This window comes from Phocoena phocoena, chromosome 15 (assembly GCF_963924675.1).
Source record: "Phocoena phocoena chromosome 15, mPhoPho1.1, whole genome shotgun sequence".
Taxonomy (NCBI): domain Eukaryota; kingdom Metazoa; phylum Chordata; class Mammalia; order Artiodactyla; family Phocoenidae; genus Phocoena; species Phocoena phocoena.
In genome coordinates this window covers 85951163-85976975 of record NC_089233.1, presented here as the reverse complement: position 1 = coordinate 85976975, position 25813 = coordinate 85951163, and the positions used below count along the sequence as shown (strand labels likewise).

General features: G+C 52.2%; 1 protein-coding gene across 2 annotated transcripts in view; it reads right to left on the bottom strand.

Moving 5' to 3' along the window:
- The window catches only part of CDH4 (cadherin 4), a 555299-nt gene that overhangs the window by 66206 nt on the left and 463280 nt on the right, over positions 1-25813 (bottom strand). For both annotated transcript variants that reach the window (XM_065893694.1, XM_065893693.1), the window contains 2 exons: positions 5191-5346; positions 119-263 (listed from right to left, as the gene is read on the bottom strand). In XM_065893694.1, coding sequence (XP_065749766.1) covers positions 119-263; positions 5191-5346 — 301 coding nt within the window. The remainder of the gene's footprint in view (positions 1-118; positions 264-5190; positions 5347-25813) is intronic.

Genomic DNA, 25813 nt, shown 5'->3' with positions numbered 1-25813 from the left:
AACGCCCGCTAAAATAAACGCGTCAGCGACGAGTCCCACGGTGCCCCCGCGGTGGCGGGGGCTGCGTGGCCCTCCCCTAGCGTGGGGCCCCTGCCCGCCCTCGGGGCCCGGGGCTCACCTGGCCTGGAGCCTTCGTCCACGGAGCCGTTGTACAGCTGGCTGAGGAACTCGGGGCGGTTGTCGTTCATGTCAATTACGTAGATGTACAGGTCGATGGGGTTCTCCACCTTGTTGCCATTCATGTCCACGGCGTGGGCTCGGAGCTGGAAAGCAGCACACGCCATCAGGGCCGGCGGCCGCCCAGTGGGGACACACCTGACTGGCCGCCTAAGAACAGCCGAAAGCAGCTTCCTTGGACCCACAGCACTGGGACGGTGGTGACATAACACCTCCGGGCCCCCCAAGGGGCAGCCCGGGGACACGTCATGAGCCTCGGCTCTCTGTGGAAATGGGGAAGGGTCCTGAGAGGGCAAAACCGGGTGTCCCATGGGAGCCTGAAACTGACCCGAGGGCCCACGCCGATGCCCACCCAGGACCCACTCAGACCGTCCCCACACTATTGACCATGAGGGTTCACGTCTACCTAGAGTAGCTACACAAAGGCCACTTGTGCCAACCAGGGCTGGGGGCTTAGACTCCTGCTGCTGAGAGGTCGGGCCTGGGAGAGACACATGGGGGCCTTGAACTTGGGGGTCCACTGTGAGGCCACCCTGCTGCCCATTCACACCCCGGCTTATCTGTTCTTGGGGCAGCAAAGAGGAAACGGGTCCAGGGGCCCTGGGGTGGAAGCCCCCACTCTGCTGGGGAAGGGGCTCCAGGGAACTGCATCTGGGAACGACTTGAAGGTACAAAGGGAAGAGACCTCCTCAACTCGGCCTGGAGCGTCCAGAGGGGCTGCTCAGACTCACCCCTTCACTTCTGGATTTCTTTTATTCACTCATTCGCTCATTAATTCACTCCCTCAGTCAATATCTATCAAGGGCCCATCTGTGCCAGGCACTGGGCTGTACCCTAGACTGTGGCTCAGTGAGACACGGGGCTGCCCTGGGGCTTCTCGTGTAGAAGGGAGACGGACCCTGAGAAGGAAAGGAAGCAGGACAGAACGCGTGTGACCACAGCGACCTGCTGGGGTGGGGAGGAGGCCAGGCAGGCCTCTCAGAGGAGGTGACGTTGGAGCTGAGCCCTGGACAAGCAGCCAATGGGACAGCAAGTGTGGAGGCCTCCCTGGGGCACGCAGAGCGGCTGAGCTCTGCAGGCAGCAGCGGGGGCTGGAGCAGGACCACTGGGGACCTGGGATTTAGACGGGAAAACCCAGTCTTGGCGAGTGGAAGGGACCTGCCTTGGGTCTCTCCAGCCAGAGCTGTGACTGTCACACAGCCGTGTCCCGGACCCCATCTCTCTGTGGAAATCACGTTACCCTCCAAGCCGGACACACCAGACCTCAGGGTCTTTACACCAAGACAGCGCCAAGCCAAGGGTGGCCAGAAGAGCCTGCGCTCCAGGCCTCCGGGGGGAGGGGTCTCTGAGCAGGGGCCCCACCCACAGCTGTCCACGCCACCCCCTCAGTGCCCTGCACCCTGTGCTCTGCCAGCCTCAGGGGAGAGGCAGCGGTGCCCATCCTTGCCTGCAGGAGGGGCCTCGTGCTAACTGCAGCACGCCAGCCCCAGCCCGACAGCCCTGCGTGGAATTTTACCCTTGAAACAGTGTGTTTAGTGGGGAGCTCCAGGCTGGCTTCACAGACCAGGTGATCTGAGTCATTAGAAGGGGACAAATGAGCGCTCATTCCCGGGACCCGCAGCCCGCTAAGTGGTGTGGCTGCCCCCTTGCAGAGAGGCTTGAAGTACCGTGTTTGAACGTCTCAGGATGCCGTGCGGTTGTTTCCACCAGCCACCCGCCCCAGCCGCCGTCCGTCCCCAGTTCCGGGAGCCCCGGTCTGCACCTGCCCTGCTGCGGAAGTCCTTCCCGCGGGCCACCAGGCCATCCTTCATCTTGTCAAGTGCAGCCAGGCGATAAGGCACTGAGCCAAAGGCTGAGAAGACTTTTAAAAAGGGTAATTCTGAGCTAAACTTAAAGTTCTCTTCTGCCTGAAGTGACACTGCCGCTTGGGCCGCCGTCCTCAGCAGCAGGAACATCCCGAGTGGAGCCAATGACAGCAAGTGGCTGGTGCGGTTCTCCTCGCCACAGCCCCCGAGTTTAAATAACATTCGATGGTGTCCGCTGGAAACCTCTGAGAGCGCCCCCAGCCCCGTCCATCTCTCAGGCTGCGCACACAGCCGCCGGCTGGGGGACGGGGGTCTGTCTTGGTGGTGGAGATGAGAAACGTCCGGCGACTTGCAAATCTGAGCATCGCACGCCAAGCGCATTCCCGTGATGCACTGTGGGTGCCTGCGGACCGTGTGCGGGACCCTGTTCTTTCCCCTTCCAGGTGCTCGCCCTTCGTGTCCTAATCGTGAGCCATCGGTTTCTTCCTGGGGCACGGGACCCGGAACATTCTATGTGGGCCCTGGAAGTGGCCTCACGTGGACTCTGGAGGCTGTCTTCCATCACCACCAGCCTGTGGCTCTCGCTGTGCCCTGGCTCGGGCCGGGGGTGCCCCCAGAACTCTACACGCACTGCCTTACCTCACAGCTCACAAGAACCCATGAGCTGGGTGCTGTCTGATCCCTATTTTAGAGATGGGGAAACGGAGGTGCAGGAAGATTAGCGAACTTGCCCAAGGTGACGGTATGCGGGAGAACCCGATAGCAAGCCCTCTTACGGAGTCCTGAGAGAACCTTCTGGGGAGTCACCTTGCAGGGCAGTGACAGCTCGTCTGTTTCGTGTTGGTGGGCCTCCACGCGGTCGTCTCATGCTGACCCGTGTCCAGTTTACCAGCTCCCTCTCAGGTGGGAGGTCATCCCACCCACTCCACAGGCAAAGGTGCCGGTGGAACTGGGGTCGGGGGGAGCAGAGAGGATTCTAAAAGGGCCGCAAGGATGTGGGGCACTGGTCTCAGGAGTGAGGGCAACGGGGCTCACCCTGTGATCAGGTCAGTCATGTGGCGGGATTGGCTTTTGTGGCAGGGAGACTGTCTGGGTGGACAGAGGTAGCCTCGTGGCCTCTAAAATCAGAGCACTTTTCCTGGCCAGCGGCAGGCGAGAGAGTCAGAGACTTGTGGTGCCGTCAGGAGGTGGGAGCGGCCCCTGGCCAACAGCTGCAAGGAACTGGGGGCCTGTCTGCCTCCAGCTCTTCCCCTCAGTCTCTCAGTCAGCACGGACTCATTGGCAGGCGAGGGGAGCTGACCTTGACCTTGAGCCATGCCGTGAGCACTGTGGTGGCAGTACACAGCCCCCGTGGGGCGCCAACAGTCACGTTGAGTCGGTGTGTTTCCTGCCGCGAGCCTGGCTGAACACGTGTTGGCTGGACTGTCTCACTGATTCTCTGCACCCACCGTGGCGGTTAACGGTGGGCCGGGAACTCTGGAGACCCCAGACCACTGCCAGTCGGGTCTCCTTTCCCCAGACCTGGCTCCTGCCTTCCCAGCAGCGGGTCTGGGGGGTGCGGAAGGGGGCTCAGGGAGGCGTGTGGTGCCCTCGGCATCGAGCAGCTCTCAGGGTGCCCGGAGCTGGGGATCCTCAGGAATGGACGTAACACTGGGTGCAGCTCTGGGCCGTTTGCGCCGAGGCGCAGATGGGGCCCTGGAGGCCCAGACGACCACAAGGTGGGGTCCTCAAGCTTCGGCCTTCCTGTCGATCCCACCTCAAAGGGGGCCACGAGCCTCATGGCCTTGTGTGACCCGCACAGTCACACGGGCCCTGTGTTCAGAAGGGCCTGCGTGTGGTTTAATGCTCTGCCGTCACTGTCTTAAAATCCTTAGTAAGCTCGGAGGGGCCCCTGTTTCATTTTGTGTCGGACCCGGAAATTCTGTAGCTGTCCTGAACATAGGGAAGTAATCCACTGAGAGAGGAAACCCTCGTGGCTCAGAGGGGACTGCCCACCCCCCAGGATGGGCTCCCGCAGGTGCACCTGCTTCTGACGGGACATCAGGAGTTCCTCAGGGGAGGCCACCGCTGCCAGTGACAGAATCAGCCTCCTCCCACCCACTCCCTCCCTTCTGCGAATGGGTTGTGAGCGTCCCCCAAGGGCTGGGCTCTGGTCTCGGGCCAGGGGATGTGGTGCGGACAAGCCTGACGGCTCCCTGCCCACGTGGAGCCTTCCTTCTGGTCCAGGAGGTGGACAATTAACCCGAAACGAATAACCAGCAAACACGAGACGCAGCAGAGCCTGTGGCCACACTTAGCACCTCGGGCTGGAGCCGAGCGAGCTCAGAGCCGGTCAGCAGGACGACACGGGCAGAAGGCTGTGAAGTCCATGCTCTCACGTGAACGTCTTTGTTTGTAAATTACAATCCAGGAACTGGGAGCTCCGACGTCTTGACGATAACCCCAAAGGCAGCCTTACCAGGGGCTGGGCTCCGTCCTAAATGCCTCTCGTGTGGTCATCCGTGAGTCCTCTCAACGGCACGCTGATGCAGCCTGGTCATCCGCCCCCTTCGCAGGAGAGAGCACCGAGGCCGGAGAGGTTAAGTGCCCAGGTCCCACCTGCTGGGGGCGGGGCTCCAGCCCGTGTGACGCCCGCAGGTGCAGACCCTCATCCTGCAAACAAGGATGCAGAGCCCGGAGAGGGGCCTGGCACCAGGGCGGAGGGCCACTCCCATGGGCCACCAGGCTGTGAGGCCAAGGAGGAAACGGGTGGACAGTCCCTTTCAGCTGAACTCTGAAGTCTCCACTTTCTCCTCCTTTCTCCCTCTCCACGCACAGCTCTGAGATGGAAACAGCAGTGCTGGCTTCAGAGCTGCCTTTCCGCTCTCAGAGAGGCAGGAACAGAAGGGCTGCAGGATGCATGTCTGGCCATCAGAGAGGCCGGGGATGGCACAGCAGCCTCTCGACCTCCCCGCCGACCATCAGAGCTCCTGGCAGGTCACGTGGATCCACATCTTCCAGGTAGATCCAGTTCTACCAGTCGCTCCCCCAGTGTGTCCCAGACCCTCCCAGCATCACCCGGGAATGTGTTACAAGTGAAAATTCTCGGCCCACCCAGCCCCATGAAACAGACACTCTGGGGCGGTACCCCACACGCCCCTGGGCTTTTCTGATACAAACTTGGGTTTGCCCTCCCCCCGCTCAGGGACCTGAGGCCATGGACACTCACGTGGTAGGAGGCTCGCTCCTCCCGGTCCATGGGCCGTGTGACATACATCCGGCCAGACATGGAGTCGATGCTGAAGACCTCCACCGGGGGCTGGTCGGCGCCCACGCCCGTGATGCTGTAGCGGATGGGGATGTCGCTGTCTTTGTCGGACCGGATCTGGAAGGAGGAGCAGGTGGAGGGGAGGGTCAGGCTGCAGTGTGAGCAGGGCCACATTCATCCCACCTGCTGGCCACACACGTGGCCTCTCCCAGGTGCATCTGGGGCCACAGCCAATGCTTCGTCCACTCTGGGGACCGGAAGGGCAAGCAGAGGCCAGGGGTTTACTGAGAGCCACCGCTGCACATCTGGTGGCCCACCAGGTGACAGGGGAGGACAGGACACAATATTCCAAGAGGAAAGGGTGTGCAGCGAGCATGGCAGAGCCAATGACACCGACGGGAGAGCCTGCAAATGACGGTTTGAAGTGGCTGAGGACCCAGTGCAAACACCCAGCACAGCAAACCTCGACAAAGACGAGGGCAAGGGAATAGCACACTCCACGGAGGTCTGAGGGCAAAAGGTCGGGGCCAATACGCTTGTGCCCCCGAGCTGTCATCCGTGTAGGAGGGAACAGATATTTCTGGATGCGCAAAGATGCAGAAAATGTCCTGTGTTCTTGCGCCTTTGACAGAGGCCCTGAGGGGTGGGTCACAGCCAGGATCTCAAGAACGGGGGCTGCGACAGAAACGGCCCACGACCAGTATTCAGACACAGAAACTTAACTCTGAAAATTGCTGTCAATGTGGTTTTATGGAGCTGAGTACAAGCACAGAAAGTTTTTTTTTTTTTTATAACAGAAACTGTATATTGTTGAAAAAACAATTTAATAATGCTTATCTGGGCCCCAAATCCAAAGTAAGTTAGCAAAGCCTGAGAGGTGGGGGAAGAAACGGAAAGAACAGAGAAAAATGCACGATTCTGTGTTTTATGTGGGGTGGGGTGGGGCTACACAGAAACAACATGTCACTTCTGACCAGATCATTAGACAAACATACGTCTTTGGGACACAGAAAGGACACTAGCAGAATTAAACAAAGACGTACGTCTTTCATTTAGATGAAGCCAAGACTCTTGTCACATAAAGGGCAGTTAATAATCATAGACACCGTGAAACACTTGTCCGAAAGTGGGAAACTGTAAATAAGCCACAAGGATGTGAAAGGAATAACTGATGGGGTCAAATTAAGATTAGCATGAAACTCTGAATACACCTTTAGAAAACACAACTTTTAAAAATCAAAGCCCAGGGCACCATGGCAACATTTTATAATCAAATGGACCACAACGAAAACCTCAAATTGCACAAAGCAAAACTGACCAGGACATTTTATTAGAATAATGCAATTAAAATTTAACGATAATTTTAAAGAGACATTTTAGAAAACATTCCGAAGTAACCACAGGTTAAGGAATCAAAACTACATTTAGAGGTGATTTAAAAATAGTAACGACTAGGAGACGATTACACAGTGAAACCCAAGGAATTTGGCCAGAGATTGAATCAAAGCAAACTCTTAACTTCAAATATTTTCATCATTAAAGTAGAATTACAGTGAATGAACTGAGCATTTAGCTCCAGAAGGAAAGGAATGACAAAGCAGGACGTGGCAAACACCCAAGTAACTGATTAAGACGAATGCAGAAATTTCTAAATCTGAAAACAGAAAAATTGGAAGAACTGATAAATAGATTCAAGAGCTGTACTTCGGAGAAAAACCCACAAGAAAATAGATGTACCTTTGGCAAATTTAAAAGAAAAAAATGAGACTTAAAAGAACATTTTATTCTTTATATTTTATGTTAGCCAAGTCGAAAATCTTGACGAAACTGTTTATTTTTTGAGAAAATATAAAATTTCAAACTCAGCTAGAAAGAAGAGCAAACGTGAAGAGACCACTATTTCTTCAGGAAATTCCTCCGCAAAGGGCTCCAGGGTCAGGTGAGCTTACCTAGGAGGTGTCTGAAAGTTTTCCAGAGCAGAGGACACAAGAGAAAAAGCAATCCCCCTGGTTTTACAAACCCTCCTTGGATACCATTCTCCTCCTGAGAGCACAAAGTAAGGTAACTGCAAACCAATCCCACACAGAGACGGAGATGTTACGGCCAGAACAGAAATACCAGCAGGTGGGGTTCAACCTGCTCTAGAGCCGCCATCATCACATCCAAACGGGAGGGCTCAGGTGTGACCTGAGAGTGAGTCCTTGTTAGAAGCTCCAGCAGAGCAAACCTCCACAGAGCCTGTATGGTCCTCTTTCTGCTACACTTTTGTAAACGGTCAGGCCACGTTAAATGAGACCAGATTCATTTTGCAAACAAATCGGTCTTACCATGATTACCTTTGGTAGGAATGTGGCTGACTGTAGAGGGAAAACTTAGGTTTTGGTAGAAAGCTGTACATTGAGATTCTAGTCCTGCTTGTTGTCTTTGAGGTTTTATTTTCTACCTGTAACTGGACTGGATCCGCGTTCTTCTAGTTTCCTCAAATATCTGGCCGCGCTTCTCCAAACCAACGTTTCTAATGTTCTCCTGCCTGCCCTCGCCCCCCCCCCCTTTTTTGGTCACGCCTCACAGTATGCAAGACCTTGGTTCCCCGAGCAGGGATCGAACCCACGCCCTTGGCAGTGAAAGCGCCGAGTCTTAACCACTGGACCACCAGGGAAGCCCCTTCTCCTGCCTTTCTGACTTGGAATCACTAAGAACAAAACTGCCCTTTCCCCAAAGCCCTGCAAACTAAGGCTGGATGACTGGGTATGAACTTCAGAGAAGCCCCCGAAACAGCTCATGTACCGACAGCCTGCCTGCCTGTTGCCATGCCGACGTTCAGAAAGTTCCCTGGAACATGCAATGACCTCATCAGAGGCAACCAGACTGCAGATGCTGCTGTGAGATCACCAACCAGAAATCTTCTCGACTGGCTGCCCCCAGGACTCACAAACGGGTTTAGAGCCTGTTCCAACCATAAACTTTGTTTTTCTTTTCCTTCCATGGAAACGCCTCATATTACACACCTGACTGCATCCTGTAGGGCCATCCTGCAACCCTGCCTCCTGAAATGAGACTACCGCTAACTGAACTGAGAGCTGGGTTCAGTGAGATGGAGCAACCCGCCAGCCCAGCTGCTTGGCCGCGAAACTGCTTGGGGGAGTGTCAAAGGCGGGGATGAAGGTTAGCGAGACGCCACCCCCAAACATGCCGCTGGGTGTAGCGACTGTTTTCAGCTGCAGGCCCTTGAGAACCAGCAGGTGCAGGAGGAGTTTTCTCTGAGCTCCCTCATCTGCCTGGAGACAGAGACTCAAGGAGGCTCAGGTGTCACAGATCCCCTCCCCCCACGGTGGGGTTATCACCTGAGGAGAACTATTGCCTCTAGTCTTGGGAGGGGGGCTAGAAGAGACAAGCACACCCAGGCCGACCTGCCACACGACCACACCTCCCACCCCTCCTCCAAGGGTCCATCATCTTTCCTACAAGTCACTTCCTCTCCCCTGAGAGGCCTACATTCCCCTCCCCTTCTCCTCTTCGACTTGAATTCTCAGCCATCTTGGGGAGCTACTCGTTTTCCCTGGGTCCCCCCTGTATGCGTGACGCACTCATGCTGCTTGTTCTCTTGTTAATCTCTTATTACGGGGGTCTCAGCCAGGAACTCAGAAGGGGCGAGAGAAATTTACTTTTCCTCCCCCTACACGCCTAAGTGGGATTTATCTCAGAAACTAAGGGTGGCTTTTTCTCGGGCAACTTATTTCTGTAGCCCAATAATCATCACAGGCTGGTCTCCACGGAGGCTCCACAGAGATTTGATAATGAACATCCTTTCCAAATGAACCTGGACCATAGAACAAGCCATTCCCCAGAAAACGCCACTTCCGAGAAAATTCGGTCCAATAGAGGATACCTTTCCTAAACCAGCATTTACTGTTCACACACCAGAGTCGACCCCCCCAGGTCATGAGCGTGGGGGCAGGGACCCCAGCCGCCCCAACGGCCTCTTACCTCCTTCGCGACAGGACGGGGAAGAGAAAAATATCAGGAACCGACGGTCCGAAGGAGGCGACGCTTTCATCCCACAGGCATCATGGAGGTCAGCGCGACCTGGTCTGCTTGGGGGCCGACGCGGGCCTCCGAGAGGAGCCACGCGCGCGCACGCACACGCACGCGCACGCACTGTCCGTGACGGGCGCCTTCGCTCCGGCTTCCCCAGCTCCGCCCACCTCCCTCTCCTACCGTCGCGTCCGGTTCTCCTGGTCCTTGTCCGGCCTGAGCAAGACCACTGAGAATGCCCGGGCCGGACGCCCCCCACGGGTCCTTGGGCCGGGGCACCGCCCGCCTTCTGCCTGGATTGAGGGGGGGGCGTGGGAGCCCGTACGGCCCTGCAGAGATTGGGGGCGCGGGGGACACACCCGGCCCACGCAGTGTGCTTCCCCACCCCGCCCTCTCCGGGCCAGGCTGCCCGTCCTTCACAGGGAAGTTAGTGATGAAACGGATGAAAAGAACCCGCTACACATTTCAAGATTTTATTTTTTGCAAAGAAATCTCATTACATCCTGACCGTCGAGCCGCGTTCCCTTAATTCTCCAGGTGCCGTTTGGCGGCGCCTTCTGAAATACGCACAGGATGCCCTGAACTCTCCCACAGTTTACCGTATTAAGAAGAAATACTGTGCAGGTGAATTCACCAGATCAGGGGAGAGCAGTTTCCCCTTGATTTGTGTCTGGAAAATGAGAAAAACATCACAGCAGCGTCCGGAAGGACCATGAATAAAGAGTGGAGGCGGGCATTTCCATCACCCATCTCACTTTTATGACGCCACCGAGAATTATGCTCTTTTGCATTTGTTACTAAAGGACAGAACAGATGGTAAAAGGTTAGTTTAAAGTGATGTCGACATTAAAATAACGTACGGTACCTGGCCATTGTGTTCGCCAGGGACCTCGCTCGGAAGGCTGGATCCGTCCTTAGGAAACGCTGGATGAAATGCAGGATTCTGGCAGGATCTCCCCCAAGGAGAAGGTATTTACCTAATTTCGAATAAACTTGAAACTTGGAGAAAAGTCACCATGTGTGGTTTTGAATTGCAAACGCCCTGGAGGTTTATTCCCAAAGAATTGAAGGGGAGGAGAATCCCACTGGACCTGCAGAGAAAAACCTGCCTCAGGACAGGCAGAGACCCAGTCACCCCAGGGGACACCGTCAGTGCAGGCTGGGCCCCTGGTATTTCAACAATGTCTTCACTTGGCCCACGTGGCCTGTGCTGTGTGCCAGGCCCCATCACGCTGGACAGACACAGCCCTGCCCTCACGCGGTTCATGGACCAGAGGAATTAGATCTAAAAAAGTGACAGCCTCTCAGTGCAGTATAAAGTGACAATTATAAAACGGGGCAAGAACAGGGTCTGTGAGAGATCCTGATGTAAGGACTTGGGGGGCAAAGAGAATTTTCAAGAATGTCCAGTTAAACTTGAGTGTTTGGTCTTGTCCACCACCATTCATGGACATGCATGTACATACACGTACACAGAAACACGCATATGCACATAAAACAGACATGTAAACACACCCAAACACATACATGTAAGCATACACACGTGTGCACATGCGTGCACACGACTGGATCTCCCCTCCTTTTGCTCTAAGTCTCTTGGAAGGCAATGGCTATTCTGCGTCTTAATGGCTTTGCCACGCCACTAATAAGGCCTCCCTGACCCTGTCCCCGCGCTTTAAAAGATGCTCTCAAAACCCTCAGGATCAAGTTCTTCCACAAGGATGTAATTCTTTGGTGAAGTATTGCAGTGCTTTCTCCTTGTATGATATCAAACCCAGAGACCTGCCCAGGAAAACAGGTTGCAGACTCTCATTTTTGTTACGTTTTGGGAGTCTTGAGCTGCCTGCAGCAGAGGGAGAAGCTCTGAGTCGTGGCAGCAGACGCTTTGCCCCCACCCACCCTGCGCTGGCCAGGATGCAGGCTGGCATATCTACACTTGGCCGTGACTGCGGCCGGCCAGGAGGCCGCGGCCAATTTTCCTTATAATCCGACTCTCACCAGAGCCAGAGTTAAGAGCACTCCTTCACCTTAAATGTACTTGAGGCTTCCCCGCGGCCTCAGCTGGTCCTCACGGCCCTCACGTTGGCCCGTGACGCTGCGGCTTCTAGATTTTCATGCTGACAGAGAATCAGGGTTTTCTCAGGTTTTGTGTCCGTCATCCTGTCTGCTCTGCAGGGACAGCTCGCCTGTCCCCCCCCCCGCCCCCCAACTGTTGAGCACTAACGCTGCCCCACACCCTCCTCTGGGCCCTAGGAACACGAACATGCTGTCTGTCCCCACGGATGGCAGGTGCAGGCCTGGCACGGTGAACACAGTAGGTGCTCAATCTCCCTCTTCCCTGAGCCCCGAGGGAGCAGGCTGAGGGAAGGGGGGGCCCCCGAGGGGGCAGCAGGTGGTCGAAGATCCCAGGTGGGAGGGAGATGGTCCACCCAGCCCTGTGGCTACTGTCTGGGGGCAAAGAAACAGCCGCGAAATAGGGAGGGGGGAGAGAAGAGAGGTGGTCACTCCTCCCCAGGTGAAAACCCGGAGCAAAAGAAGGAGGAGGGGGACCGCCCCCGGGTGCCTGCAGAGGCTTCTGGGGGCCCTGGGGGGCTGGGGAGGGAGTCAGAAGGGTTCTGCTCTAGAGACTCAGCAGAAACCCGAGGGGTGTGGTGTCACCTGGCCCCCAGGCCTCCGGCAGGAGAGGAAGGAGGCTTGGGGAGGGGCTGGCCCCTGGGAAGGGTGAGCTGATGGGACCAACAGCAGGACGGCCCGTCCTTGGCCTGCTCTTCACTGTGTTTATCTTGGGCTTCTTTGCCCAAATTAGGGTTTCCCTCCTTACGTGTCCTTAGATTACGCCTCGAAAGCCTGAAGCTGGCACCGAGCTCCCCTGTGAAGAGGAGGGTTCCAGGAATCTCCACCTCACACCCCTGCAACTCCTTAAGGGACAATGAAAGAAAAGTCCCAGAATGTCGGCCCCACTGACGATTCGGTCCAGCCCCTTCTGCAGATAGGGAGACTGAGGCGCAGAGAGGCTAAGGGTGGACGATGGTTTCACAAGTAGTCCAGGATCAAGGGCAGAGTTCCCAGGTCTTGTCTCGGTCATGCTGCCTTCTTAGGAAGCTTCGAAGAGTAGAAAGGGAGGGCTCCCCTGGTGGCGCAGTGGTTGAGAGTCCGCCTGCCGATGCGGGGGACGCAGGGTCGTGCCCCGGTCCTGGAAGATCCCACGTGCCGCAGAGCAGCTGGGCCCGTGAGCCATGGCCGCTGAGCCTGCGTGTCCGGAGCCTGTGCTCCGCAACGGGAGAGGCCCGAGTACCGCAAAAAAAAAAAAAAAAAAAGCAGAAAGGGAGGCTGAGGAAGCTGTGCCCACTTGTGCAGATGGGAGACTGGGCCCAGGAGGTCTCTGTGTCTCCCCAGGGTCACTTGACCCCTGACGGGAATCTCAGACCCCGGGTGTCACTCTCATTCCTGCTGGTTTTATAAATACACAGGGATTGCTGAAGTTCCGTGCTTTAAAAAGTCACCGTGGGCTTCCCTGGTGGCGCGGTGGTTGAGAATCTGCCTGCCAATGTAGGGGACACGGGTTCGAGCCCTGGTCTGGGAAGATCCCACATGCCGCGGAGCAACTAGGCCCGTGAGCCACAACTACTGAGCCTGCGCGTCTGGAGCCTGTGTTCCGCAAGAGAGGCTGCAACAGTGAGAGGCCTGCGCACCGCGATGAAGAGTGGCTGCCGCTTGCCGCAACTAGAGAAAGCCCTGGCACAGAAGCGAAGACCCAACACAGACAAAAAAGAAAAAAAAAAAAGTCACCGTGGCTCTAAGGCCCAGAACTAAAACGTCACTTTAATTGCCTTTGAAAGTGATCGTGAAATTATAACCGAATCCTACGTGATGCAGCAAAGTTTAATTTAAAAGCCCTTTGCCATGGCGCTGGGCAAGCAGCAAGATCTGGCCAGATTCTCTCAAGTGAATGGGGCAAACCTGGGGCTGAGGGTGTCAGGATCCATACTTCCCTCCCCAACTCTTCCTTGATTCTTGAACATTACTTTAAGAGGCTTGACGATGTTTGTATTTCTTGCATTTTACAAAATACTTTCCACGCACCATGAAATTCAGCTTTCACTTATTTTCAACTAGGTTCTTGTAATGAGCAGAAAAACCCAGAATGTGATAGGGAAAGGCATTTGCTGTGTAACATTGACACTATTATACATCACCATTCACAGTTACTTTGAGTTTTATAAATCGTGAAAAAACCCCTCAAAGTCGTATGAATATTAATGAAAGCCATGAATATGTTCTTACAAAATTTGCCTGGTGGGGAAGAGTGAATTAGATGCTTCTCAAAAGTGCCCTTCAGGTTGTACCAAATTAACAAAGACAGGCAGCTGCTTAATTCGGGGTAAGGGATGACAGAAGACATTATTGCTGACAGTGGGAACAGGGAAGAGTCCACCCCCGGCTCTCACTCAGGAAGCAGAGGCCCGATTTCCTTCTGGGGGGGTCATCGTTCCCCACTGTGAGTGGTCCCGGGGAGCAGTCGGTCAAGACGCCCTGCCCTGCCCTGGGCAACAGGCAGGCCTATGAGCCGAGCTGGCCAATCAGCTTCTCCTCTCAACTGTAGATGTGAGTCAAGAAAGAGTGGGGGTGGGAAATATGGCTGGAGCCTCTCCGCTGCAAGGCCATCGCCCTGTCAAGACCCAGGGCCCCGGAGCCACCTGCTGGCCAGCCTTCCCTCCCAGTCCGTCTGCGTGAGGAGAGGTAGCTGCAGTGGGTTCCCCCGTTGCATTCAGTCAAACCTCTGGCTGACCCAGATGTAGTCGGAGGGGCCCTTAACACTGCGCGGGGCAGGGAAGCTCTAACCAGAGGGCAGCGTCCCCGTGGTGCCCAGGCCCCTGCCTATGCCGCCTCCCCACAGAGGCCCACCCGACTTCTCCATCCTAGTGTGCGGTGGGGTTCCCTGCAAGCAGAGCCGGAGATGGGAGTCTTGTGTGAGTGGTCGCCTGGGCAGAGCCTGCAGGAGCAGAGGCAGGAGAGGAGAGATGTGGTCTGGGCTGGGGTCTGGCTTCAGCCCCATCTCCCGGGGGAGCTCTGGAGCCTCCGGGTGAAGAGGTGGCCTCCGTGGGCCAGCCCAGGGTGAGGAGGGTCCGTCCTCTGCTGAGGTTCAGAGCGCCTGCTACACCCTGCCTCATCGTCTCCCCAGCACTTCCATTGCAGCTTTTTCCTGTTTATGCTTTTGTTGACTGCTCTCTTTCTGTCTCCCCCACTGCACTGTCCAGGAGATGCTCAGGAGAGACAGTCACTTGGCTTGCAGCAAAGTTTAATTTAACCCAGCACCCGGCCTCGAGTGGTGTTTAGTCGACACCCGGTACCTGGGCAGCCTCCTGGAAAAGTGAGGGCTCTGAGAAGGAGTCTGGGCAGGTCTGCGGCTTCCCTGGAGATGCCTGAACTTGACAGCTAACGAGGGCTGTTGCTGCACAGAAAGCCAGAGTGGAGACAGATTTCCTTCCAAGGCCCCAGGCTAGGAATATACCTGTCCGTCAGGGAGCAGAGTCTACGGGGGACACTTACTGCCTCAGCCCGATGGAGGCAGGGATCCGCGGGACGGATGGCTCTTGTGGGCTGCAGTTCACCCTCAGATCTGCTGCCCACGCTCTGCCTGTTGTCATTTCTGGTCCCCCAGATGAAGAGTCAAGCGTCTCGTCAGGAACGCTGCTTCATTAATACGTAATGTGTGTCCCTGCCCGCCTCTGGAAGGCCCTGCACACAAGTCTCTGACAAGGGATGACCCCAGACAGGATCCAGTCCTTGGAGACGGAGGCTGCAGCAGCCAGACTGCTGGCTGGGGGAGGCCGAGGCGGAGCTCGAGGGGGCAGGCCTGAGCAGGAGGACGGAGACCAGCCCCCAGATCCGGAAGGAGAGGAACAGTGTCGGGGGGTGGGTGGGTGGGAATGAGGGCTATTTGAGGGACAGCGAGTGCGGGATGAGGCTGCATGCAGGCTGAGGCGGGGCACTGGGGCAGCCACCGTCCTGGCGTGTCTGCAGATACCCACCCCGGCTGTCTTTGGAAACCGCTGCCCACGCTGCTCTGTACTGACCCGTGGGGAGGGCCCTTCCACGGGCTACAGGAGTACCTGCCCTGGCCCTGGGATTGGCTCAGGGAAAGGCATGAGACCCAAGCTGGGCCAATGGGAGTGCAGCTTCCCCTGGCCCTGTGATTGGCTCAGGGAGGGCAATGTGATCCAAGCAGGGCCAATGGGAGTGACTCCTTTTCTAGGGAACGTCTCCTTACTCTGGTTATCCTGCACCTTCTAGGAAGGTCGTCCTGTCTCCGCCCAGGGATCCAGGAGAAGCGCCATCTCCTCTCTAGCTCTCCACCTTGGCCAAGACCCTTAGCCCACTGTTTTATTGTCCTCATTGGAAATGGGATTCGTATGCCAGCCTTGCAGGGCTGTTGTCGTCAGCCTCCGCAGACCCAGGATTTGAGCAGACGCGTTGAGAACCGAGTTCAACAGGACCCTTCACCCAGGTGTTTACTGCCCGCCAAGAGCTGTCGACTTTTCAACAAAATGGCTGCTTCTCAGTCAGAATTCAGCCCCCAGATTCCAGATTGAGGCTGGGTCTCCACCATCGCTGCGAGATTCATCCTAACCAAATCTTACGTCCTATTATCCTCGGTTGTGGGAAGGCTCGTACCCGCCACCCTGGGTTCGGGGGCTCTGGAGCCACAGGAAAGGAGTAGCTGGCGGGGGGGGGGGCAGACAGGCTTATTCAGTGATGCTGCAGGGACCACACGTGTGAGACCCCTTTCGGGGACCAGGGAAGATGGACTTTAAGCAAAGTCCATCCACGGAGAGGTCCCGTAAGAGCTGAGAGCGCCAGCTCCTCTAGGAAGTGTGAGACCCAACCCTCCTCCCAAGGGATCTTCCCCCTCCCTGCCCTTTGCAGCCTCAGCTCGGCTCACATGCCACCTCCTCAAGCAATCCCCCCTGAGTGCCCTGCCTGTGAGTTACTCTCTTCAGTCGCCTCTTTTCAGATCATCTTTAAACGCGATTCAACCTGGGGTGTGTGCTGACTTATTTACGGCCCATTTTCCCCTCCACTGGCTGTCCAACTCTCTCTGTGTGTGCCCGGAACCATGGAGAGGTGTGGAGTGGATGGATGAGAAGTGCTGCCGAGACCCTGCTCCGTGGAGCAGAGAACAGGTGCCTGTCCCCAGGTGACGCATTAAGTCTTCGTCAGGCCCCATGTTTGTTCTCAGTTGCTCTTCTTTTCTTTCTCAGGGGCACCCAGGGGTGACTGCTCTGCATCAGGCCCTGTGCTGAGCCTTGTCTCACCGACTTCTGCAACAGCCCTCAGAGAGGTGGTGCTAACCCACTTTAGATGAAGAGACTGAGGGTCAGGGAGGTGGAGCCAGGGTGCGAATCCAGAACATCCCTCTGCTTGGTCACCACTCGACACCCCAGGCTATCGGGGGCCCAGGGGGGAATGGCCACAAAGCATCAGGGAAGCACTAGTGCCTGGTTTTGGGAAAACTGAGAAAGCTTCCTGGATGAGGCAGAGCTGAGAGGGGCCTGCATTTCCTGGTGCCACACCTGCTTAGCATCAGTTCCCTGGAGCTGTGATGGCAGGAGCAACAGCAAGGAGCCTGAGGGGCCTCGCCAGGTGGGATGGTGGCCAGAGAGAGTGACACAAGCAGTTCTGGGCCCAGAGGAGCCCGCTGCTGAATCCTCCCACGGCACCACCCTTCCTGCTAGAAGGAGGCCCCCAGCAGCCCCAGAGTCTCCAGTGAAGAGCAGACACCCGTGTCCACATACGTTCTAAGGAGGGGATGGTCAATAGCTGGTTGCTCGGGAGTGGGGATGTCATTTGTCTCAGGGCTTCCCCGAGGTCTCCCTCACAGCCCCAAGCCCCCGATTCATATTCTGAGCCATGCCCATGCCCATGCCTTTGGCATCTTTGTACCCATTTCCCTGCACCGTGTGCCCCGGATCCGCTGCCTCTCGCCAACATGCCAGGAGTGGCTCAGGTGCCGAGCAGTCCCCTTCCTGCTCTGCGTGAGCGGGAGAGAAGCTGCAGCGTCAAGAACTCAGGGTTCCCACGAGCTCTAATGGACTTCTGGTCTGTTTGCAAAACACACCCAACTACCCAGCCCACGGCACTCCAGCCAGGCAGCCCCCGGGAGCCTTGTCTCCCGCCCCAGCTGGGGCCATGGGTGGAGGGAGAGGGCTGCACCGTGTCACCAGGAGGCAGAGCCATCGGCCCCCAAACCTCATGAACGTGGCCGCTCTCGTGGCAAGAGCAAGGCGGCCCTCAGCCAGCCGGTGTGTCCTGCTGGGGGCTGTCAGCACTGAGGGTGCTTCCATGGGGCTCCTGGAGCCCAAACCTGCCCTGATGGCTTGTCCAGAGTAAATGCTGGTGGGGGAGCACCCACTCCCTAGCCCCCCTCCACAGGAGGCCCACAGACCACATGGAGCCAGGCTGGCGGTTCCTCAACAGTGAAAGAGTCCCCGTGGGACCCAGCAATTCTATCAGGCGTCGGGCCCAGAGGACTGAACGGTGGTCGAAGAAGCACTTGTGCCTGAGCGTTTACAGCGGCCGAAAGGTGGCAACAGCCCACGACTGTCAACTGTCAACTGCTGAAAAGAGTAGCGGAATGTGGTCCGGCGCTGCAGTGCAACGTTATTAGGCCATAAAAAGGAATGAAGGCCTGACACAGGTCGTAGCATGCATGGACCTCACACACATGCTCAGTGAGAGAAGCCAGACACAGAAGCCCACATATTCTACAATTCCACAAACATCCGGAACAGGCAAATGCACGGAGACAGAAAGCAGAGTCGTGGTTGCCGGGCGGCTGGGGGAGGATGTGGGAGGGGAGTGACTGCTTAAAGGGTAGGGGGTCTCCTTTTGGGGGGATGAAAATGTTCTGGAACGAGATGGTTGTGAATGTCCTAAATGTCACTAAGGGTACATCTTATGTTGTGTGTATTTTACCAAAATAAAAGAAGCTGGGGTGGGGGAGGCCCACTGAGGCTGTCACTCAGAAGGTTCCAGCACAGCCCCCTGACCAATGTCCAAGTCCCCAAACCTGTGGACACACGTAGCCTGTGAGCAGCACGGGGAGACAGCCTCAGGTCCTAGAACGGCCGCCCTGCTGGGAAGCAGGGTGTCCCCGTCCTTCACTCCGGAGACCCCCTGGGTGGCTTGCTAAAGACTGGGAGACAGCACGGCCCAGTGGACCTGCCACACCACTGGCTGTGAGGACCTGACGTGATGGTGACGGGGACCCAGATTCTGGCTCAGGATCTTTCGATTTAAGGCAAAAGGAGCAGCTGTGTCCTTATCCCCCGAGGGACTGCACCAGAAACCCACAAACGCTACTGAGGGTCCTGCGAAACCTCCCACTTAGGCCAGAATGTCTCTACCTCGGCATTGTCGACGCTTCGCACCAACCGTTCTCTGTCGTGGGGGGCTGTACTGGGCAGGTAGGGCGTGGCCAGTGTCCCTGGCGAGCAGGTTCCACACCGGACTGTGGCCACATCACCATTCTAGTGGTTTCCCTTCCCTTTCTCCCGGCTCACAAGCTCTGCATCCCGGTAGCCCATCTTCCGGCCAATGCCTCATTCAGAACTAGACACGGCCTCTTACATTTCCTTCCACTCACCCGTCCAGGAAGGGTGTCATCTGCTCAGATCCAGAAAACGCATATATCTGTTTGATGCCAGGCTCTGAGCCTCCCTGGGGAGGGGGTAATCTCAGCACATGAATCCCCCTTTGGTGGGGGGCTGGCAGGGCTCCCTGCTCAGTGCCCCGCCCCCAGCCCCCTCTCCACAGAGCCTTCTGTGGGCTCCTCCCTGGGAGCTGCTGGGGCCTCCAGGCAGTGACCGCTCCGCTGATGACCTCAGCCCCAGCCAAGCCTGCACTGTCCATCGGGGGGGCCCAAGTGATGGCCCCACTGTCTCCTAAGGCCTATTATCGGTGGGTCAGTGACAGGGCTGCTGGTAATGGCCCCAAATGACTCCAGAGGACTGGTTATGACCATTGAGTCCATAGACACTTGGGGGGGGGTGTTTGATGCACAGATGAGTGAAGGGACCCACACGGACCCCTAAATGGGAAAAGCCATTGCCCAGGCTGACGACAGCCAAGTGTCCTGTGTCCCGAGTCCAGGGAGATGGGCCAACGGGCTGCATGCAGCTGTTCTCAGGGCTCCCGGCAGAACTCACTGCTCAGCCAGGACCATGTAATTCTGTTCCCCGTCCTCTCCTGATGCCCCACCAGGTCCTCCAGCCTCAGCTTTTACCATGCTCCCCTCTGTCCCTCCTCCCCAACCATGCCGGCCTTCCTTTAGCTCCTTAGATGCACTGTGTCTGCCCCTGCCTCAGGACCTTTGCACAGGTTGCTGCTTTTCTGAGTTAACTCCTGCTCATGCTTAGGTGTTACCTCCATCCACATCTACCAGCCTGGATTGGGTCAACTTCCATAGCACAGGCCCCTCTCTCATCTTGGTAGCATTTGTCACCGTTTCTGTTTTATCTTTATTTGATTATTTGGCTAATATTTTTTTTCTCTCAGATTGCGAGTCCTAGGAGGGCAGTATGTGCCTGGCACAGAGAAAGGGCTAAAGGGTCACTGGATGTGACACTAGATGAAACTTGCAGGGGCCACGTCACAACCAAACAAATAACCAAAATGTTAGTCTAGTCTATTCTGGTTCTAAGAGTTCTGTTGGCAGGGGAAGGGTTCTGTGGCCAAATGTGTTTGGTAAATGTTGCGTATCACAACAAGTCTCAGAGAAGCACCCTAGGTGGGAGTGTGCTAAAGGCCCTGGGAAGTCCTGCAGGAAGGAGGTATGCTGCATCTTAGTTAATCCAGCATCTGCCAAAGCAATCTGACTGCTGAACACTTCAGTCTCTCCCACCCGCCACCACCAAAACAGCCACTGTGATACCATGGTTGCTCCATGGGACACACTTTGGGAAAACCATTTATGAAATAAACTTTCATAAAAATGGTCTATTAAAAATCATCACAATGCAGTCCTAAATGAAATGTACCTGTGCTCCTCCTTATTCATGTTTTACAGTTATCCGATTTTCCCAAATAACTGAGAATTGCTTGTACTGCTGTTTTGCATAAGCTATTTATGCAAGACAGCAGAAGCAAGAAGAACTACAATTCTGCAGCCTGTGGAACGAAAACCACATTCACAGAAAGATAAGACAAAATGAAAAGGCAGAGGACTATGTACCAGATGAAGGAACAAGATAAAACCCCAGAAAAACAACTAAATGAAGAGGAGATAGGCAACCTTCCAGAAAAAGAATGCAGAATAATGACAGTGAAGATGATCCAGGACATCAGAAAAAGAATGGAGGTAAAGATTGAGAAGATGCAAGAAATTTTTAACAAAGACCTAGAAAAATTAAAGGACAAACACCTAGAAGAATTAAAGAACAAACAGAGATGAACAATACAGTAACTGAAATGAACAATACACTAGAAGGAATCAATAGCAGAATAACTGAGGCAGAATAACAGATAAGTGACCTGGAAGGCAGAATGGTGGCATTCACAGCCACAGAACAGAATAAAGAAAAATGAATTAAAAGAAATGAAGACAGCCTAAGAGACCTCTGGGACATTAAACACACCAACATTCGCATAATAGGGGTTCTAGAAGGAGAAGAGAGAGAGAAAGGACCAGAGAAAATATTTGAAGAGATTATAGTGGAAAACTTCCCTAACATGGGAAAGGAAATAGCCACCCAAATCCAGGAAACACAGAGAGTCCCAGGCAGGATAAACCTAAGGAGAAACACACTGAGACACATAGTAATCAAATTGACAAAAATTAAAGGCAAAGAAAAATGATTAAAAGCAACAAGGGAAAAATGACAAATAACATACAAGGGAACTCCCATAAGGTTAACAGCTGATATCTCAGCAGAAACTCTACAAGCCAGAAGGGAGTGGCATGATATATTTAAAGTGATGAAAGGGAAGAACCTACAACCAAGATTACTCTACCTGGCAAGGATCTCAGTCAGATTTGATGGAGAAATCAAAAGCTTTAGAGACAAGAAAAGCTAAGAGAATTCAGCACCACCAAACCAGCTCTACAACAAATGCTAAAAGAACTTCTCTAAGTGGAAACACAAGAGAAGAAAAGGACCTACAAAAACAAACGCAAAACAATTAAGAAAATGGTAATAGGAACATACATACTGATAATTACCTTAAATGTGAATGGGTTAAATTCTCCAACCAAAAGACACAGGCTCGCTGAATGGATAGAAAAACAAGACCCATATATATGCTGTCTATAAGGGATCCACTTCAGACCTAGGGACACATACAGATTGAAAGTAAGGGGATAGAAAAAGATATTCCATGTAAATGGAAATCAAAAGAAAGCTGGAGTAGCAATACTTGTATCAGATAAAATAGACTTTAAAATAAAGACTGTTACAAGAGACAAGGAAGGACACTACATAATGATCAAAGGATCAATCCAAGAAGAAGATATAACAATTATAAATATTTATGCACCCAACATAGGAGCACCTCAATACATAAGGTAAATGCTAATGGCTATGAGAGAGGAAATCGACTTAATGCAATAATAGTGGGGGACTTTAACACCTCACTTACACCAATGGACAGATCATCCAGAGAGAAAATTAATAAGGAAACACAAGCTTTAAATGACACAATACACCAGATAGATTTAATTGATATTTATAGGACATTCCATCTGAAAACAGCATCTTAACACACTTTCTTCTCAAATGCACATGGAACATTCTCCAAGATAGATCACACTTTGGGTCACAAATCAAGCCTTGGTAAATTTAAGAAAATTGAAATCATATCAAGTATCTTTTCCGACCAAAACACTATGAGATTAGAAATCACATACAGGGAAAAAAACGTAAAAAACACAAACACGTGGAGGCTAAACAATACATTACTAAATAACCAAGAGGTCACTGAAGAAATCAAAGAGGAAATCAAAAAATACCTAGAGACAATTGACAACGAAAACAAAAACCTATGGGGTGCAGCAAAAGCAGTTCTAACAGGGAAGTTTATAGCAATACAATGCTACCTCAAGAAACAAGAAAAATCTCAAACAATCTAACCTTACATCTAAAGGAACTAGAGAAAGAAGAACAAACAAAACCCAAAGCTAGTAGAAGGAAAGAAATAATAACGATCAGAGAAGAAATAAATGAAATAGAAGCAAAGAAAACAATTGCAAAGATCAATAAAACTAAAAGCTGGCTCTTTGAGAAGATAAACAAAATTGATAAGCCTTTAGCCAGAATCATCAAGAAAAAGAGGGAGAGGACTCAAATCAGTAAAATTAGAAAAGAAAAAGGTGATGTTACAACGGACACCACAGAAATACAGAGCATCATAAGAGACTACTACAAGCAACTCTATGCCAATAAAAGAGACAACCTGGAAGAAATGGACAAATTCTTAGAAAGGTATAACCTTCCAAGACTGAACCAGGAAGAAATAGAAAATGTGAACAGACCAATCACAAGTAATGAAATTGAAACTGTGATTAAAAATCTCCCAGCAAACAAAAGTCCAGGACCAAATGGCTTCACAGGTGAATTCTATCAACAAACATTTAGAGAAGAGCTAACACCCATCCTTCTCAAACTCTTCCAAAAAATTGCAGAGGAAGGAACACTCCCAAACTCATTCTACGAGGCCACCATCACCCTGATACCAAAACCAGACAGAGATACTATAAAAAAAGAAAATTACAGACCAATATCACTCATGAATATAGATGCAAAAATCCTCAACAAAATACTAGCAAACAGAATCCAACAACAAATTAAAAGGATCATACACCATGGTCAAGTGGGATTTATGCCAGGGATGCAAGAATTCTTCAATATATGCAAGTCAATCAATGTGATACACCATGTTAACAAACTGAAGAACAAAAACCATATGATCATCTCAATTGATGCAGAAAAAGCTGTTGACAAAATTGAAGACCATTTATGATAAAAACTCTCCAGAAAGTGGGCATAGAGGGAAACTACCTCAACATAATAAAGGCCATATATGGCAAACCCACAGCAAACATCATTCTCAATGGTGAAAAACTGAAAGCATTTCCTCTAAGATCAGGAACAAGGCAAGGATGCCCACTCTCGCCACTATTAGTCAACATAGTTTTGGGAGTCCTAGCCACGGCAATCAGAGGAGAAAAAGAAATAAAAGGAATACAAATTGGAAAAGAAGAAGTAAAACGGTCACTGTTTGCAGATGACATGATACTATACATTGAAAATCCTAGAGATGCCACCAGAAAACTACCAGAGCTAATCAATGAATTTGGTAAAGTTGCCGAATACAAAATTAATGCACAGAAATCTCTTGCATTCCTATACGCTGACAACGAAAGATCAGAAAGAGAAATTAAAGAAACAATCCCATTCACCACTGCAACAAAAAGAATAGAATACCTAGGAATAAACCTACCTAAGGAGGTAAAAGACCTGTACTCAGAAAAGTAAGACACTGATGAAAGAAATCAAAGATGACACAAATAGATGGAGAGATATACCATGTTCTTGGATTGAAAGAATCACTATTGTGAAAATGACTATACTACCCAAAGCAATCTACAGCTTCAATGCAATCCCTATCAAATTACCAATGGCATTTTTTACAGAACTAGAAAATCTTAAAATTTGTATGGAGACACAAAAGACCCGAATAACCAAAGCAATCCTGAGGGAAAAAAACAGAGCTAGAGGAATCAGACTCCCTGACTTCAGACTATACTACAAAGCTACAGTAATCAAGATAATATGGTACTGGCACAAAAACAGAAACATAGATCAATGGAACAGGATAGAAAGCCCAGAGATAAACCCATGCACCTATGGTCAACTAATCTATAACAAAGGAGGCAAGGATATACAATGGAGAAAAGGCACCCTCTTCAATAAGTGGTGCTGGGAAAACTGGACAGCTACATGTAAAAAAATAATGAAATCAGAACACTCCCTAACACCTTACACAAAAATAAACTCCAGATGGATTAAAGACCTAAATGTAAGACAGGACACTATAAAACTCTTAGAGGAAAACATAGGAAGAACACTCTTTGACATAAATCACCGCAAGATCTTTTTTGACCCACCTCCTAGAGTAATGGAAATAAAAACAAACAGAAAAAACCCAAATGGGACCTAATGAAACTTAAAAGCTTTTGCACAACAAAGGAAACTATAAACAATACAAAAAGACAACCCTCAGAATGGGAGAAAATATTTGCAAACGAATCAACAGACAAAGAATTAATCTCTAAAATATATAAACAGCTTATGCAGCTCAATATTAAAAAAACAAACCCAATCAAAAAATGGGCAGGAGACCTAAACATACAGTTCTCCAAAGAAGACATACAGATGGCCAAGCGGCACATGAAAAGCTGCTCAACATCACTAATTATTAGAGAAATGCAAATCAAAACTACAATGAGGTACCACCTCACACCAGTTAGAAAGGGCATCATCAGAAAATCTACAAACAACAAATGCTGGAGAGGGTGTGGAGAAAAGGGAACTCTCTGTCACTGTTGGTGGGAATGTAGATTGATACAGCCCCTATGGAGAACAGTATGGAGTTTCCTTAAAAATCTAAAAATAGAATTACCATATGACCCAGCAATCCCACTGCTGGGCGTATAACCAGAGAAAACCATAATTCCAAAAGACACGTGCACCCCAATGTTCACTGCAGTACTATTTACAATAGCCAGGTCATGGAAGCAACCTAAATGCCCATCGACAGACGAATGGATAAAGAAGATGTGGTACACATATACAATGGAATATTACTCAGCCATAAAAAGGAACAAAATTGGGTCACTTGCAGAGACGTGGGTGGACCTAGAGACTGTCACACAGAATGAAGTAAGTCAGAAAGAGAAAAACAAATATCGTACATTAACACATATATGTGGAATCTAGAAAAATGGTACAGATGAACTGGTTTGCAAGGCAGAAATAGAGACAGAGATGTAGAGAACAACCGTACGGACATCAAGGGGGGAAAGAAGAGGGTGGGAAGAACTGGGAGATTGGGACTGACATATATACACTAATATGCATACAATGGACAACTAATAAGAACCTGCTGTATAAAAAAAATAAATAAAAAATGACACCCTGTGTTGGCAGCTGTGTATAACATGGAGAAGTAGACCAATACTTTTCCTCCAGATGGTGAGGAGAAGAGTAATAGAAATGGTGTCTTGTTTCTCCTGTTTATTACTGGTGGTGATGATGGTGATGGAGATGGTGACAGTGACGGTGATGAGGGAGATGGTGATGGTGATGGTGATGATGGCCATGATGGACGAGGTGGTGATGGTGTTGGAGGTGGTGGTACTGATGATGATGATGGTGACGGTAAGCTTGAAAATCAAGTGGGCAGCTGACAATGTAACAGAGATGTCACAGAGCAAGGTGGATCAGAGTCAATTCTGGGTCCAGACTGCCTGGGTTCAAATCCTGGGCCTGCT